Source organism: Drosophila suzukii, chromosome 2R (assembly GCF_043229965.1).
Source record: "Drosophila suzukii chromosome 2R, CBGP_Dsuzu_IsoJpt1.0, whole genome shotgun sequence".
Classification (NCBI taxonomy): domain Eukaryota; kingdom Metazoa; phylum Arthropoda; class Insecta; order Diptera; family Drosophilidae; genus Drosophila; species Drosophila suzukii.
In genome coordinates, this window is record NC_092081.1 from 10083746 (window position 1) to 10098391 (window position 14646).

The following is a 14646-nucleotide window of genomic DNA, read 5'->3' on the forward strand; positions in this document are numbered from 1 at the left end:
TGAAATAAACAAAATACTTTTAATTTACAGAAGTCAGCATGGCACACTCTCTACGCACAGTTTTTCTTGAGATATGAAGTATTTCTTGAAAAACGTAGCAGAATATATACAATTTTAGTAAGACATTGTAAGTTAAAGTAAAAATATATGAATTTAAGAATATGTATTTCATTTAAAGCTGTAATTACTACCCAGTTAAATAGTTAATTTCCTCCCCTCTGCAAAGTACTTGTTTTTATTATTTTCAACCAAATATTGGTATACCTCCCCTTAGTCGCATTCCACTCACCCCATGTAAACGGAAAATCCGCTTCGTTATTCCCACTCCTTTACATACGTTTAAGTATTTTCCCAATTCCCCATACCCATTTCCCATTTCCCATGGCAACCATTTAACGTTCAGCTCTTTGGGTGAAGAAAAATGTCGCTTTAATTCGACGCCCGCCGTTGCGTATACGTAATCTGCCACTTAAGTTGACACCATTTCAAACAGTTAAAAAGCTCTCGGTGAATCTTCAAAGGGGGGTTTTTTGGCGGAACCGAGAAGTGACAACGAGCTGCTAAATTGCAAATATTTGCAAATTTTCAGCATTTCTTTCTGTTTGGTTTTGAAAGCTCATTAAAATTTAATGACTCGCCACTGATGAGCTCCGTTCTGGTTCATTCTCGCCCGCAGGTCGCACCCACAATGCCAACTATGCACTGTACCACATTGGACAGCCGGCGACGGCGGCTGTCAAACAGTTTGCGGAATCGGGGCGAACGGATCTCCTGGACAGCAATGCCGGCGAACAGCAGCAGCAGCAGATGCAGATGCAGATGCAGACGGGGAAATCCCCTTCAGGTGGCCCTGGGTCCAGTTTCAACACCACATCCAGTGGCACCACCACCACCACCACTACCAACTCGGAACGCAGCGTGTTCGACGAGTTCAGCATGCCGGCAATACCACTGGGCGCCGGACGCAGTGAGGCGAAAGTGTTTGTCGACAGCAATCACAGTCTGGTCTCGCTAATGACACGCATTGTTCCCTCGCCGGACTGGTTCATCGGCGTCGATTCGTTCGAGGTGAGAACACGCACCCCAAAATCACAAAAATCATAGCGTTGAAATGGGGCAAATACCACGAATAGAGAGAGAGGGACATTATTCCAATGGGGATACAATGATTGGTATCACAAAAGGTTGATCAGCATTATACATTTTCAGAATAGGTAGAAGGATATTGTGGGATCCCATCACTTTCAAGTTCAATGATAGGGGTTTTTATAATTTTTGGTTGCCTATAAGAAAACATCGATAGTTTGTATAGTAACCCTAGAACTAGTCAATTTAAAAGATTTTCTTTTTTTAACTTTAAAATTAAATTTCATTTATGTAGAGGCAATTTAAAATTGATTTCTTTCGCCTAAAAAAAGTATGGGTTGCAGCCGGTGAAGTTCAAAAAGTTAATACTTCCCTTGATTAATTACAATTATTCAATTCATTGTTATGTTAATAGTCAATTGCGCAGCTATAGGATGTTTTTAATTAACCCACATTTATGTGTTTTTTTTGAGGCCATATTTGGTTAATTTATAATTTGCTGGTTGACTAGCTAAGTTCTTTAAAATAATTAATTGTTTTATTCTGCTTAACAATTTTATGGAATTTTAAATGTAATGTTTCTCTACATTAGAGGGCATGATATAAATATTTAAAAGATTTCTTTAACTTTAAAATAAACCTCAGTGTCCCTAAAACTTCTTTAAATTACCCTTATCCCTCAGCTCTGCGTGGGTGGCTCCTGGATCGATACAGTGACCGTTGAACTGGATCCCTTGGATGCGGGCACGGACAACGGCTTCACCTTCACGGCGCCCAACTGGCCAACGGCTCCGCAGGGCGTCATCTATCGGATCACCTCCCGTTATCCTGGCCATCCTGCGGGTAGCTTTTATTATCCGAAGAGCAAGCGATTGCCGCCCATCGCCACGTTCCAGTTTATCAAGGTGAGTGGACGGAAAACGATCCCCCACCCCCCTGACCGCTGACCCCTGACCCCTGGCCAAAAAAAGGTTAAACAAGTTAATTAACAGCAAATTAGCAGTCGAAATGCCTTTTCCCCTTGCCACTTTGCACCACTCGGGAAACCCTAATGACTTTTTTCCAAAAAAAGAAAAAAAATACAATATACAGAGCGAAAAAATCAAAGTGCTAATGAGCCATTAGCATTACAATGGCGTCAACAGCATCTACCACCACACTCGCGCAATCGCACACACACACATAAACAAACCAGCCACTTTTCTCGCCATGCAAACATGTGTAATGGCCGTGCGTGTTTGTATGCATGAAAGGGTGTGTGTGTGTGTGTGTGTGTCTGTGAGATGGTGTGCGTGCGAAGGGCGTATATTCCCTTGGCTGCGTGTTAATGCGCTTTATAAATCAGTTGAGTTCGCAGCTTGGAAACAGGGAAAAAACAAACGCACGAAATACGAAATGGCCAACGAAAAAATACCGGAAATAATACTAATTACCTTATAATTATTTGGGCCAGCATTCCGTGGCCATGCAAATATGTGTTAAGAGGAAATGTAAACAAATTAAAGCAAATTTGACAGTCACGGAGCTAGAAATTAATATTAAGGGATTTCATAGCATACATTTGGGGGGCAGTTAAGTACGTACATTGTATAATTATTTCAAATTGTTATCGAATTTTAATTTATGGAATTAAAAATGGAAGCATGGTAATTGAAAATGAAAATTTAAAACCATTATTAGATGTATTCTATAATTGGCTTTAATGTTTAGATACATAAATTTATTGAATTAGAAATGGCGTTTATGCCAATTATAGTTAGATTAATTGCGTTATTAGCTGAATTTTATTGCGAAAATTATGAGAAATTCGATATAAATTGAAAATGTATAAATGAAAATCTAAATAAGTAGTTGAATTAGGACTACATATCCGTTATTAAATTGCCTGCCAGCATAAGAAATATTATTCAATATAAACTGATTGAATTCCCATGCTGAAACCAACAGCCCTCAAGGATAATTTCACTTACCGCGCTGAAACATGTCCTGCATTATCCTTATAGAGGCACAGCCAAATTCGCCATTGTTTTCAAGCGCTGCAATAAACATTATTCTGCACTCCTTAATAAATGCCAATCCATTAGGCCTGCCAGACACAAAGGACAAAGGCAGGACCTCCTGCTCCTGCAACAAAGAACCCTTGGCGGCAGTAAAAACGCCCCAATAGAGAAGGATAAGGATACATTCCGAGCAGGACGGGCTGGAATTCGAGCATTGTAATTATATTGCTGGACATCCAAGACATCCAAGACATCCAGAAAGTGGCGCACTTACGGCTACAATGCCTTGGGTCGCTCATCAAAATTGCTTTTATGTGTGGCCAAAAGGAAGCGGCCATAAAATTTATGCCTCGGGCTCTACGTCCATTTTGCCCCGCCTTCCCTCGTCCATCGCCAGATGTTTCGACTACGTTTGCATAGTTTATTTCATAGGGGCAGTTTATATATCTAGAAATGGGGAATTGCTATGTGGACAGGGGGCAAGTGGGCGTGGCTGCCCACTGTATGTACGTGCGGTCATTATTCTTTATTTGTTGCTGGAGCCCTGGGTTATTGTGCTATTGTTGCTGCAGCTCGTATTATTGTAACGCCTTTTTGACACTACTAATTTTAGTTTTATTTTCTAGGCTTTTCGGAGTGGGCGTGTGAAAGCGTCTACTCCTTTTGAAGGCGTTTTTCGTAGGGTATTTTAGCTAGGTGGTGGCGCTAGCACAAATTGGATTTGAATAATATTCAATAAATATAGAATTTTTCTTGCTAGGAAATGAAATTCAATTTTTGTTTAACCATACATTCTTAATAATTGTATTTTACATTTGATTTCATTATTTCTGGTTTCTTTAGGTAATATTAAATTTATTATAAAAAGCAATTAAGGCTTAGGCTGCTTAATTGGTTGACCATTTTATTATACAACTTTAAGTGGTTAGCATACCGCTTATAAGTTTTCTGTACAACTGCCTCCCCAGGGCAATCAAAGTTCGCATTAGTGAAACTAAAATTCTGCCACTTTACCATGGCCCAAATCACCTAAGGCTGCCGACTTTTGTTTATGGCCAACAGAATGGAAAGTTATTTACTTATATGCGTTATTTTATGGCCATGGCCAGCACATGTCTAAGGTTCTAGTGTAATTATGTGTTGATTTGCTTCCCCAGAACAACGCCATCGCCCAACAGCTACAGTTGGGGGTAGTTGGGCATTAAATTCTTAAATTCTGGGCTCGAGACCGAATCGCTGGAATATTTGTGTGTCATTTAGTGAATGGCAAAAGGCACGTAATCTCGGCAGCCGGGAATGCTGAGGGTTTTCACTCGCCGTCTGGGTAATCCACAAGGAATTTCACAGTTTTTCCAAACCCCCTCCCTGCCGCACTCTAGCTTTTTGTGTGTGCTGGATTATTGTGTATTTTAATGCCACCAAAGCAACACGCGGCTCTTCTGTATTGTTTTCTTTTTTCCTGGATTTTTGTTTGTTTGTTATTCTTTTTTTTTGCCTCAGATTTTTTTCGCTGTGGTTGTTGGCGCCTCTGTCGACGCATTTGCAGAATGGAGGTTCCAAGAGGTAGGCCAAGATAAGCCACCCAAAAGCGTTGGGGACAACAATAACAATGCGTATTGTGTATAGAAAATGACAGCGGCCCAAACAAATAAATTAAAATGCGCGACAGCGCGCCAAACAAAGTTTTTTGTACCCTCGACATGTCTGCGGAAAGTGGGGTATATTGACTTAGAGAGTTTTTTTGGCGGCAAATGAAATAGCAGGTGTTAAAGTCGAAATACAGTCTATAGATTTTGTGTTGGTGTGTTTATTCCCTTTTTTATTTTTAATTGTTTTCAAAAGTCCTTTACATACCATTTCTAGATACAAACTTACCATTTTTCTAGGACATAAAGCTGCACATGGAAAAGTAGAAAGATTTAGGAATTGGTTTTTATTATTTTGAAGGAACTACTTTGGAGCTTTTGTGTCACTTGTACTTACAATTTTTAAAGCCAGTTCAAGTTATATTATATTTTGTATTTTTCATCGGACGAAAGATTTAAATCATAGTTAGCCAAATCCCAACGAGCTTTCAGTACCCTATAATTCCACAGAGGTTCGTGGCCATTCCCTACCGCTGCTACACCCCTGTGGCTGTGTCAATATTTGCCACAAATTGAAATTAGCAGCGCGTTAAGAGCACCTGTACTCCCGGTCCTTGCCTGGCATTCCGCATCGCGAATACCGAATACCGAACACCGAGTTGCTGATGCCGGGCACATAATCCCCGTAAATTAATATGCTGCACATGTGTCTGGACCAACGGGGACTAACATTCTACCCCCACTTCCACATCCGCTTCCTATTTTCAGCTGAAGGAGTACGAGCTGAGCGAGGTCTTCAACATTGCCGAGGACGATCGCAAGTACGAGACGGTCCAGACCCAGACCCACCTGGATGCGGAGCACAATCACGTGGAGATGAACAACGAGTTGTCCGCCAGCATCGAACGGGAGCGCCAGACGGAGCAGCAACAGTTGCAGCAAAATGACGACGAGAGGCAGCGAATCCGGTCCCAGCTGTTGGCCAAAATGAATCCCATGTAAGTGCTGCAAATGTGCCATAAGCTACCCTGAAAAAAAAACCATTAAAAATCCAATATCAGAGTATTTTAGAAATGTAATTCGGCAAAAGGAAACTTTTAATAGGGTAAATATCCCACAAAGGATACACTCATAAAAGCTTTCGTTTGTTTACGAAACTTTGTTGCCAATTGCAATTGGCTTTGAGCCACATTGTACCTCAACAATCTAAACTGACCAAAAAGTATTTAGTTACTTGCCGCTTGTAAGCCACTGAATAGTTTTGGAATTTTAAAATTGCAAATTGCAATAGTTTTAATATGATTTAATGCTAGACTAATTTGGTGAATGTGTAAATGTAGGAAGTTCACTTACGTTTCATTAGTTATTATTTTCACAGTACAACATGGTTATTAAAATGTTGAACACTTTATTCACAAATACTTAGGTCTTAAGTATTACAATTTTATAGTTTCTTAAGTATTTTTAAAGGGATATTTACCAGTAGACCTTGTTTTATCAAGAAGCACGTAACAGTTCAAGGTTTTCGAACCTCTAGGTCGAATTTTCAGCCTTCAAATGGGTAAAAAAGTCACCGTGCTAAGCCAACTATAAATAAAAAGTAAAGAAAATGTGTTATCTTATAATAATCGATTGACAAAAACAAATGATTAATCAATAGATATGGCCCAGTTCCCTTGCCAACTTACCTTTGGTTGTCTCCAAAAAATATCGGAATAGTAAAAACCATTTTTATTAAACTCATAGCCAACAGCTTAAACAGTTTTGGGCCAAGAGTAAGCTTTAAATGCCACGTTTCGTATTCGTAATCTGTTTTGGAGTGCAGAAAGCGCTTCAATTGGCCCTATTTAACATATGCGTAAAGTGCTTTCCCCTAACTCAAGACCAACTACTTTCAACACTCTATATGTGTACGTATGCATTCACATATTTAAAGCAACGTGCCAAGCCCCGGAGCTGTTGGAAAAACAAGCGAGTGGGTGGAAGGAAAACAGCTTTCTGGCACACTTCAAAGCACATTACACCACTTTGAAGGCGTTGGGATGGTGGGCGGTGAATGGTGTTGAATGCTGGTGGGGTTTAGTTCTAAGGAACTAAAGAGCCAAAAGGAGAGTGGCCCGAGTGGCACGTACCTGGGTAATGCTGCATCTTTAAAAAGCCGCCCTATTCCTGGGATCCCAAAACTCCGGACGGGGAAAACTACAACTAATCCCTGCTAACAGTTCCAGTCTCATCCGCATCCACATCCTCATCCCCTCCCGGGCTCGTTGTCTATTTTCGTGCCACTTTTGGCCAAAGCTGCTGGAGTGGATTTTGGCACCATTGGCACTGGTAACCTGCATATTTAATGACAATCCCCACCAGCCCGGGACGTGTTCGAGTGCCAAGAGCCAAGAGACAACGCCCACTCGCCTTCTTTTCTCTGGCACTCTGACAGGGTCGAAGACAAAGGCCGGGGAACCCAGATATCAGATCTGTATGTCTGCCAAATAACCGGAATACTCGGGCCAGTTCTCGAAGCAATTACTATCTTATCGAAGCCCGCTGTCGCGGGTGGCCTATAAAAGTAGAGGAATTGCCGGCAATCGGGCAAAGAGCTAAGGGCCAGCAACATGTCCGGAATCCCACCAGCCACCTTCACGGTAATCGCAGGTAGTGCAGCCCACAATCAGCGACGCAAGAATCAGAATCAGCAGAAGAGCCAGCAGAAGAATCAGCAGAAGAATTCGACTGGTAAGCCTGCGGAAAACACGGTCAATATTCGTTCAAACATAAGCCTTAACAATTTCCAGAGACCCAGACACAGACACAGGCGGGGTCGAAGGCAAATAGTTGCCACATTGCTTAGATATAGTAACTATCTTATCTGTACAAGGATTTAACGCATGAAAATACATTTCCCATGACATAAACACCGAGTATAAATGGGGCCGAACAAAGCAATTGGGGTTTCAGTTAATGGGCAAAACGAAAACGAGACGGAATACTTAATCGGCGACAAAATGAAAACGACAATTGTGGAGGAGCGGAGTGTTAACGAAACGATAGAAACGATAGCCACCAGTAGTGGCACGGTCCAGGAGGAGATCATCGAGATAGTGAACGTAGATGGTACTCCAGCCCCCAAGCACCGACATCATCATCACCATCACAGGCATCATCATCACCACGAACGGCAGGAGAATGTTGAGGTTGTGGAGAAAGAGGAAGTGATTCTTGTGGAGAGTGGACCAAAACCCCGAAAGCACCATCACCACAAGCAGAGGACCTCACCACCACCGCCCTTGCCGCAAACCTCACCACCATTCCTCACACCCACCGAAGAGGTGGGCTTTAATGTGGTCTGGGAACCCCAGGCCTATTGGAACCAGGCCTCGCCCAATCCCTCCACGGATCTGGATCTCTCGCCGGAAAAAGATGTTGTGGTTACAGAGGAGATTCTGGACACAACTTCGGCTTCAGATGAGTTCACAACTGTGGTATGGCAAACGGAGACGAAGGAATCATATAGGGAAACCCAAAAACACACCAGAGTAGTGGAGGAAGAAATTAAATTTGACCAGCAGGATCCTCCACCGTATGCACCTCCCCAACTCCAAGTGCAGACGGGATTCTTCCCAGTGGCTCAGCAGCCTCCCCTTTCGCCCATTGCAGAGGTGGTACAAACCGATGTTTTTGGAGAGTCAGTGGAGTCTTCTCGTCCGCGAACAGGTTATATTCCCAGAGTGAGTCTTAACCCAACGGAAACTGTGGTGAAGAATGTCCAGGTCGTAGTTTCCGCACAGATTCAACAGGAACCGGAATTCATTCCACAACCCGGATTTGTGGCTAGAATTGTAGAGAACATAGAAGTTGCTGCGGCGTCTATTTCCTCGCAGGCCCAAGCTCCAAAAAGTTACTATCCCCGGGCGGGGTTGGTGGAAGATATTGAAGTAATAAGTAAAGCTTCCCCCGTGCAGAATGTAAATCAGAGTGGTTATACTCCTGAAACTGTGGTAGTGGACTCAATTGTGGACAATGTTGAAGCAGATTCTCCATTTCTTCTTCCACCCAATGGCTTTGATACTGATGAAACTATTGTGGAGAACATTGAAGTATCGACAGAGGTTGATGATTCTCCATTTTTATTGCCAGCTGATGGCTTTGACTCTGCGTCAGTCTCTGTAGAATCGATTGTTGAGAATGTAGAAGTCATACCATCCCAACCTGTTGTACAAGTACCAGTACAAAGTAATGTTACTGGAGGTTTTGTAGAATCTGTGGTAGAAAACATAGAGGTCGTAAAAGAAGAAGATCCCCCGTTTTTGCTTCCAGTTCAAAATGTTTATACTCCTCAGACAGGAAAAGTGGAATCAATTATCGAAAATATCGAAGTAACTACAGAAGTGCAACCTCTTCCTAGACCACCTATACAAAGTGCATATCCACCTCGATCTGGATTCGTAGAGTCAGTTGTGGAAAGCATGGAAGTAACTGAAGAAGTGGTTCCTCCCCAACCCGCAGTTTCCATTGGCTTAGCCAATCAAACAGGCTTAGTAGAATCCATTGTGGAAAACATAGAAGTGACAGAAGAAGTGGATTCCCCTGTGCAAACTCCTGTTCAATTGCGTTTTCCACCACGATCAGGTTTTGTGGAATCGATTGTGGAAAACATTGAAGTCACGGAAGAAGTGGATCCTCCCCTTCGGCCACCACTTCCACTTAGCTATCCCCCTCGTTCAGGCCTCGTACAATCGATTGTGGAGAACATAGAAGTCACAGAAGTTAATCCTCCCTATCAACCGCCACAGCAGATCGACCTTATTCCTGAAACTGGATATGTTGAAAGTATTGTAGAGGACATTGAAATCACACAGCCCGAGCCGCCTTTAATTCAGGAAACCATAGTGGAAGAGATAGAAGTAATACCCAATCCCCCACGGCAATCTATAGTGACCACCAATTATATGCCCCGCGCAAGTTTGGTGCAAGAATTGGTTGTGGAATCACTGGAAGTAACGCCGACATCATCACCACCGCCCGAACAGTTTCCCTTTATTTCCCGGGAAAGCCTAATCGAAGTTGATGACTATGTGGAGGTTGAAGAGGTCACCCCCTATAATACGGCACCACATAGTCCGACGGTGGAGGTGGAAAGATTGAGCGAATCTGAGGCTTATGTGGAGATTATGGAAGTCACACCAGTAAATACGCCACCAAGTAGTCCATCACTTCAAAGGCCCATACAAGGGGGATTTCTTCCCAGGCCAAGCCTGGCAGAAACTGCTGTGGTTGTGGCATCACTGGAGGTTACCCCAACTCCCACACCTCCTCCCAGTCCACCACTGAAACTCAGAATACCACCATCGAATCTGAGACAGTCGGAGGTGATTGTAGAGTCCGTGGAAATTACGCCACTTCAAGCACCACAACCTTTTCTTCCACCAGTAAAACCTCTAAATGGTTTTATTCTAACTGATCTGGTAATAGATGATCCTCCCTTCGTAGAGGTGGTGGAAAGGGAAGTAGTTGTAGAGTCTGCCAACGATGGGCAATTAACTGAGGTCATAGAAGTCACCGAAGAAATCATACAACCTGCCACACCCATGGCAACTGTTTTAGTGGGTGAAGTTTCCCAGCAAAGTAACGACAAATTTGGCAAACGATACTCCCTGAGTACAGCCCTGGCCGAGGGACCGCAGCAGGAACAAGGAATCCAGGAAACCAATCAACCAACTCCAATCCAAAAACGAGATTCACCCAACGAACCACCGAAACGTAAATGCTGCCACTGCAAATGCACCATTTCCTAAATCAAAAGGTCAGGGGCTTTCCCCAAGGCAAGTATAAGGGACCGTGAATCAGAACCCATGCATATCATATCATATTATTGAAATCTTATCATTAACCGGGTGTTCTTTTGTTATCAGCCTGGGAATGTAAGCTCCGCCTATCGCATATCTAATCAGCGGAAACAGAAGCCCCCCCAAAAAAAATCACAGTAATTGATAGTTAATTACCAGCGGACACTCGAGACAAAGGCGGAGATAAGAGCCCAATTCAAGAGCCCAAACGACCTGCTGGTCAGTCAGTAGTTAGCCATCGGTCGAGATGCCACCACCAGGACGTGGATACGGAGGACCGCCACCCAGGGGTCCTGGAATCGCCTACGGACCACCGCCCCCTCGCGTAAATGTCGGCATCAATATCGGGGGACCACCACCTCCTCCTCGGATGGGAGTGGGCATCGAGTTTATGCCACCGCCGCCGCCAGCTGTGATCATCGGAGCACCACCGCCGCCACCCGTGGTCATGATGCCACCCCCGAGACCCACCGTGGTGGTGGGTGCCCAGCCCCCAATGGCCACCGTATATGCCCAGCCCCAGGGAGAGGTTTTCTGCTGCACGATTCTCTGATGTCGATTAGAAAATGGAAAATACGAAATGGAAAACTGTGCTACTATATAGAATTATTAACTACGTGTGTACGCCCTAACTTAGTGAAATAAAATAGTTCGGTTTTAGTCAATTAAAGTTTTTATTCACAAAAAGTCTTTCTTGTTTTTAAAGCAAAATGCAATGTTTCCACTGAATGAATAAAACTAATAAGGTGTCCCCTGCTGATTAGCAATGTACATATTAAATAATCACATTGAAGCCTGACAAAATCCAAACAATTGTCAGTTTATTTATGCAATGTTAGCAAACGAAATTAGTGTATTAATGGCATTTTCCTGTCGCTTTTCAATTTGGAAAACCAATTCGCTTCGGACCGAAGAGCAATTTTCTCATCACATGTCCGATAGCTGAGTCACAGCCGGTGTTTTCCCCGGCTGTGGAAATGCAAATTGCTCCTGGAACAACATTTACTTAATACATTTTGATGTGCTCATCTAACAGTAATTGCCGTGAACATGATCGAAGCAAATTGTCGCTAATAACTTCCATGTTCTCAGGAAGAAAATTCGACAAAAATACTCCGGGCAAAATAAGGCAAAAGGTATTTGAAGAAAGAAGAGAAAAAAACATTGTTGTATGTAATTTCAATTTCGGAATTTTCCTCATTATTTTCATTTGGGCCCATGGCGTTCTGAGCCTCCTTCTGGGTGCCTTAATATTTTTGCCAATTTATTTGGCTCTACTCTCTCTTTCCACGTCAAAGTTGCTGAGTTGCCTGTTCGTCTGCCTTTTGATTTTTTATTATTATTTGCGCGATTTTGCACGCGGCATGTGTATGCAAATAAACGAAAAACTGCAGGAAACAAAACACGGAAGTTGCCCAGGAAGGAAGGAAGGATGGCAGGAAGGAAGGAAGCCAGGCAGCGCCACAGCCAAACGTCGTGGATCCGCGAATGTCGGGGTGTCCTGGGGACTGGGTCCTGGTTCCTGGGAATTGGGGATTGTGGTGCGCGCGTGGGTCCGCCGAAAGTCCCGAGTCCTGGGCTCCAATGGTATAGGGGTCTCCGGTTTCGGTTGCCGGGCTTTTTTGGGCTTTTCGGGGCTCTGTGTCTGCTGTCAGCCGGCACGAAGGCAGGCAAAAGGCAAATTTAAATTGAAATTTTCCACAGTTGATGTGCTGAAATAACAAACGTGAGCAGGCAACGTGTGCACCTTTGAAAGGGAAGGAGTGAAGATGGTGGCGGCACACGGGTCGTATGTGTAATGTGGTAGTCTTTTAGCGTCGGCAAGTTAAGCTACTAAGGCAAATCAGAAAGGTGGGCGAATGACAGGTTGGGTTACAGCTCCCGAGGAGTACGCTCTGCAAATAGAACCACTTGTGGAGATTAAGAAAATGGAATTTTAATAATTCTAGCCCTTAGGTATTTTAGAGATTATCATTCAGAAATAGCATTTGAGATTAGGAACTCATGAGATAAAACGTTTTGTTTGATTAATAATAAAAAACCCTTTCTCAGAACATAAAAATATTTAATATATATAGTATATAATATATATATAAATAGAACCAAATATAATTTATAAAAACTAAGACATTATTATTATTATTATCTTAATATTAAAAAATATCTTGGTATGTCAAAGCAATTTTAGGAATTAACTAATATATTTTATTCACTAAAATATAGCTAATAGCAGAACAGAGTATAATTTGAAGAAACAATGCCCTTAACTTGAATAAAATGTAATGACCAATAATAATAGATTACCAAAACTAAGCTATGTTTATCCTTAAGTGGAGATGTGAATCAATATCATTTAACTAAATGCATTAACTAGATAATTCGATAATCCTTTCCTTCAAGAAAGCTAACTAAATTAAATTCCTTGACATTATCCACTTGCAGCTACGGCGGCAATAACAACCTGCAGCCGGCACCTGGCCAGGTGGTCAGTGTGGTGCCCAAGAACGACAAGCATGCGATCCTGCAGAGCATCGCCAGCAGCTATCGCCGTGCCACAGATGCCAGCAATTTAAACGCCTCCAACCCGACAGCTTCGCAGTCACCACCCCCACCGCTGGGCGGTGCAGGGGGTGGTGCCACCCGCAGGCGGAGCATGGCGCAGCGGCGTCGTGACTGCCGCGTGAGCCACTGGTCCGAGTGGACGGCCTGCAGCAAAAGCTGCGGCGTGGGCGAGATGCACCGCTACCGCAAGGTCATCAAGCACGGCAAAAGGGGCGGACGGCAGTGCCCGGCGCTCCAGCAATCCAAGTGGTGCGGCACCGAGCGCAACTGTCACGAGTCGCAAACCTATTTTAATTGGCAAGTACCGGGGGATAGCACACTGAAAAAAAAAATAAGTAAAATCCAACCTACACAAGCCATAGCTATTTAATGTATTTGAGAAGAATCCTTCTTGAAATCAAGAAGAAAGTACTCTTTTTTTCAAAGACTCAGCCATTTTGAAAATGAAAGTAGTCCATATTTGGTTTTCTATTCGATAGAAGTCTTTTAAACCGAGAATATTTCATATAAATTTTAACAATTTAAGAAAAGAAACCATTAAAGAACCATTTTTCCAGGGACTAATAAGTTATTATTGTTAGTAATGGCAAAACAAAAATTATTTAATTTTCAGGATAAAACAAGACTTCAAATAATTATAAAAATCCACAAGCATTTTCAATAACAATAGCATTTTTTTCCAAACATGATTTACTTTACCAATTAAATATTTTTGGCAGAAAAAAGTCACATTAATGTGCCACAGATAACACCTAAAAACCGTTGATGAGTAATTGTTTCTTTCTTTCTGAGGTCATGACTCAACCAAATCAACCCATCAGTTATTAACCAATAAAATATATATACTTTCCAATTTGATTGCAGGTCTGATTCCGACACATGAACGAGCCACTTGAAGGAGGCACAGGCGATATAAATATAATTTTAATTTAAGGCGTAAGAATTGCTTTTTCTGTGTGAACAAGAAAGACCAGCAAGGCCATAAGGAGTGTGGATCATCCCGCAAGGAGATTTTAATTTAAATTTAGATTATCGAACGAAATTGATTTTAAAGCAGCCGGCAAATGCATAGACATCAATGGAAAATGGAATAAAAATTCGAGGCGACGATGGGGAAGACTACTGACAATATTTAAAAAACCAAGAAGGATTTAGACACTGGACAAAAAGGATTGGAGTCATCCGTCAGGCGGATGTCGATTAAAACATTTTTATGTTTATGTGTTCACTTTGATTTCGATTTGTCATTTTGTTGCTTTAGCTCTTAATAATATGTAAAAAATCATCATAAAATATTAAACATGAAGAAGAAAAGGAAAACATTGAACAGTAGACGTACAAAGTTTAGAAAGCAAATCAAAGTAAACCAAAAGCGTGAACATTTGCATACCCAAACAAGGAAAAACGGAAACAAAACCAAATGAAAAACCAAACACAACACACTTTAACCTATAAGCGTGGAGCCAAAGTGTGTTGTTCAGCAACTAAGCTAATATTAGATGTAAATTAAGCTAACTAATAACTTTAAATGGATTGCAATAAAAGTCAACCCCAAAGAAACCTGCTCGA

At 42.3% G+C, this 14646-nt stretch overlaps 3 protein-coding genes across 5 annotated transcripts in view; all 3 read left to right on the forward strand.

Annotated features, from left to right (window-relative positions):
• mspo (M-spondin) overlaps positions 1–14637 on the forward strand; it is a 47433-nt gene extending 32796 nt beyond the window's left edge. Inside the window, exons 2-6 of the mRNA XM_017074227.4 lie at positions 677–1068; positions 1770–1991; positions 5441–5670; positions 12958–13374; positions 13942–14637. Coding sequence (XP_016929716.3) covers positions 677–1068; positions 1770–1991; positions 5441–5670; positions 12958–13374; positions 13942–13960 — 1280 coding nt within the window. The 3' untranslated portion in view covers positions 13961–14637. The remainder of the gene's footprint in view (positions 1–676; positions 1069–1769; positions 1992–5440; positions 5671–12957; positions 13375–13941) is intronic.
• Positions 7172–10721, forward strand: LOC108009680 (proline-rich protein 36). 3 transcript variants are annotated; one of them, XM_017074217.4, is made up of 3 exons: positions 7172–7405; positions 7465–10472; positions 10582–10721. In XM_017074217.4, the coding sequence occupies exon 2, from the start codon at positions 7597–7599 to the stop codon at positions 10462–10464; it is 2868 nt and encodes a 955-aa protein (XP_016929706.3). In that variant the 5' UTR covers positions 7172–7405; positions 7465–7596; the 3' UTR covers positions 10465–10472; positions 10582–10721. The 3 variants fall into 3 exon arrangements, with proteins under 3 accessions (XP_016929706.3, XP_070851235.1, XP_016929705.3); XM_070995134.1 differs by having other exon boundaries at positions 7465–10495; positions 10582–10716; XM_017074216.4 differs by having other exon boundaries at positions 7182–7405; positions 7465–10491; positions 10582–10720.
• LOC108009684 (actin nucleation-promoting factor WASL) lies at positions 10763–11202 on the forward strand. Its single transcript, XM_017074228.4, has one exon. It carries the CDS (start codon positions 10763–10765, stop codon positions 11066–11068), a length of 306 nt encoding a protein of 101 aa, XP_016929717.2. The 3' UTR covers positions 11069–11202.
• Positions 14638–14646: the final 9 nt, after the last annotated feature.